Source organism: Lepisosteus oculatus, chromosome 5, assembly GCF_040954835.1.
Source record: "Lepisosteus oculatus isolate fLepOcu1 chromosome 5, fLepOcu1.hap2, whole genome shotgun sequence".
Taxonomy (NCBI): Eukaryota; Metazoa; Chordata; class Actinopteri; order Semionotiformes; family Lepisosteidae; genus Lepisosteus; species Lepisosteus oculatus.
Genome location: NC_090700.1, coordinates 9,274,227 through 9,277,188, shown reverse-complemented (window position 1 = coordinate 9,277,188; position 2,962 = coordinate 9,274,227). Strand labels below are relative to the sequence as shown.

The 2,962-nt window shown below is 36.9% G+C and overlaps 1 protein-coding gene across 1 annotated transcript; it reads right to left on the bottom strand.

Annotated features, from left to right (window-relative positions):
* Positions 1-1,747: 1,747 nt before the first annotated feature.
* LOC102697083 (odorant receptor 131-2-like) lies at positions 1,748-2,668 on the bottom strand. Its single transcript, XM_006628082.2, has one exon. The coding sequence runs from the start codon at positions 2,666-2,668 to the stop codon at positions 1,748-1,750; it is 921 nt and encodes a 306-aa protein (XP_006628145.2).
* Positions 2,669-2,962: the final 294 nt, after the last annotated feature.

The following is a 2,962-nucleotide window of genomic DNA, read 5'->3' as shown; positions in this document are numbered from 1 at the left end:
CCTCTGCTACTTTCACTAGGAATAAGAACAAGTATTAAACATATTGAAAGGCTTATTGAGCATTTTAGTCACAGTAAATCTGGCACAACCCACTTGGCTGAGGTCAAGGCCACAAGATGAGGAGGCTAGGATTCCCAAGCAGGAGTGACCAACAGGCAGACTGCAGGGTGAGCACCCCCTGCTGGCCCCACTTACACCTCTTCCAGCACAACCTTAGTTTTTCCCAGGAGGTCTCCCATCCAGGTACTGACCAGGCTCACACCTGCTGAGCTTCAGTAGGTTGCAGGGGGAGATGGCTGCTGGCTAACTGATACGAGTGCCATTGCATAGCAGTGATCTAATGTGATTGCAACATAAATTATACTTAACATAGTTTAAAAATAAATACATTCATAAGGATCTCTGGAGGATCTAATTAACTTTTTTTAAACTTTTTTTAATTTTTTTCATTTGGTTTGTTAACCTGTAGTAATGATCTAATATACAATAAGTGGATTTTTATTTTGAATTTTGTCTGTAGACCCATTATAAAACAAACTGTATGCCACTATTAAGTAGCCCAGCCTGATCTATAACATCTGTGAGTCTTATTTAATTATGTGAGCATCAAACCAAAAAAAGTTATTGAGAAAAGAGACAAACAGTAATTTTCAACAGTAATTTAACTATTTGTAATGTCATTTGCAGACGGCTCACAGATTAATGTGCATTTTATTTTGAAATTGCCCAGGGTATCAGTCTACAAGCCTCAAATTTCTCATCACTGTCGCATGGTTACTTAATATAGTATTTGATGGATTAGAAGACAGGTGGCCAGACTTCGAGTGTTTGATTAAACGTGATCTTAACTGCCTGAGAAGGAGATGGTTGGTCAAGGGCACTCTGTACTGTGAGTAAAGGCGATGATACAGAGCAGCTGACACAATACTGTGTCTCTGGGGAAAGAGAGAGGCAGAGAGGGGTCTGTGGGCACAGAGCTGCTTTAGTGCTCACTTGTCAGGCAGGTGTACAGAGAAGGGCTGTGAACTATACCATAAGAAGGGGATTGGGATTACTTTTACCAATACCATTTTAAAAAAGAACTCAAACTGCCACTTTTCCAAAAAAATAATTTTGTGTAATTATCCAGGCGCCAACAATGTACAAAAATGTTGAAAAGTGAATTTAAATATACATATATCTTATAAAGTGTATATCAATTCATGTATTCAGAATTCAAATTCCTGAATAAGAGCAAACATCATTACACTAAAAATCTAGCAATGATTTATAAAAGTACTATTTTTAAGTCTAAACTGCTTTACAGTCATTTTATTCTTGTAATGTCTAAAGTTAATTGCTTGGAAAAAATAACTTCTGCACATTTTTAATTGTATTCTCTAATATGTAAATAATATGTGCCTGGTCATAGTTGTACAGTATTCCACATGAAATATTTTTGTCTCTAAAGATATTTTAACATAAGACATATGAGAATGGTTTTAATTAATTTTAAAACATTTTTGCCCCTCTAAAAAGGATCTTTTTATAAATACTCCTACAAGTTATTATAACAATGTTTATAACAAATGTAATTTCTAATACAAGATGCAAACACACATTATTATTCATGAACGTTTTGTCATTTTTTATTTTAATCCCGGATATCTTGTTACAGTAGGTTTGATGAGTTACCATGTTTTTCCCTGTTTTCATGAATAATTTGGGAGGATGTTAACATTGTAGATGTCTTTATTGTTACAAGCTGCTATATCACCACTAAGAGTGGAGATTGCTTTTTATTTAATCCACAGACAGCATAGTATTTTAACACGAGGAAGAATTTCTCATCCCTTAAACCATAAACAAGTGGACTTAGACATCGAGGAGCTAAAATGAATGCAAGGAAATCAAAATATGACAGGTTTAAGAAGACCTCAATGTGTATCTCCATGACTGCCATCTCTATAAAAGGGCAAACTAATTGCATCAAACAGAGCAAGAGCTGAAAGGTGTGCAGAATGATTGTGTTCTGAGCTCTTTTTGTGGAGCTCTTATTATTTCCTGAGGCTGCTGCAGCTGCAGCCATGATGTTTATGTAGGTAAATACAATTATAATAGCTATTACTAGAAAGTAGAACTGGGACAGCGTGGATCTCAGATAGCTTTGCCACTGCTTGCGCAACATCATCTCATATCTGCATATGTTCTTTTCAGTGTAAAAATGAGGGGGTTCAGACGCAAGGAGGACAATGAGATCAATGCAGGGAGGTACAGAGCTGAGGGCCCATATGATGAGCATGCTAGTTAGCCGTCTTCTGGTCGTGGAAATGTCCGCGTGTCTCAGAGGCATACAGATGGCCACATAGCGCTCCAAACACATGGCAGTGAGGGTCAGTGGGGTGCAGTAAGTGAGAATTTCCATAAGCATGCACAGCACAATACAGGGTCCTGAAGGCACCAAGATATAAAAGTAGGTGAGAAGCAGAGCTAAATCAGTCAGCACCAGCATGAAGGAGTCTGCGAACAGCACATGGGCGAACAAAACATAGCGCGTGTCCCTCCGGAAAGCCTCTTTTCTGAAGAAGGTAAAGATCAGGAGACAGTTCACGTACAGGAAGATCCCAACCAGTACCTGCACAGCCGCCATCCTCACACTGAGCTCAGTCACTCTGGGTTTCATTTGCATTTCAGCATTGGAACTGATATTGCTTTGTGTAATATTTTGCGCCATGATTTGTAACCTAGAATAAGAAAAAAATAGCATACGTTTATTCCAAAGTATTTAGTTATAATTTGTTGTACTTCAGTTCTCTTGCATGTTTTTACTTTGTAGTTATGAGAATTGCACTTGCAATAATAATATTGAATAATATATAATAATATTCAACTATGAATATTTTTTATTCATAGTTGTTTATTCTGTATTCTTAACCAACATGTTTATTAGCATTTTACAATAAATGTTTCAGTTTCAAATTTT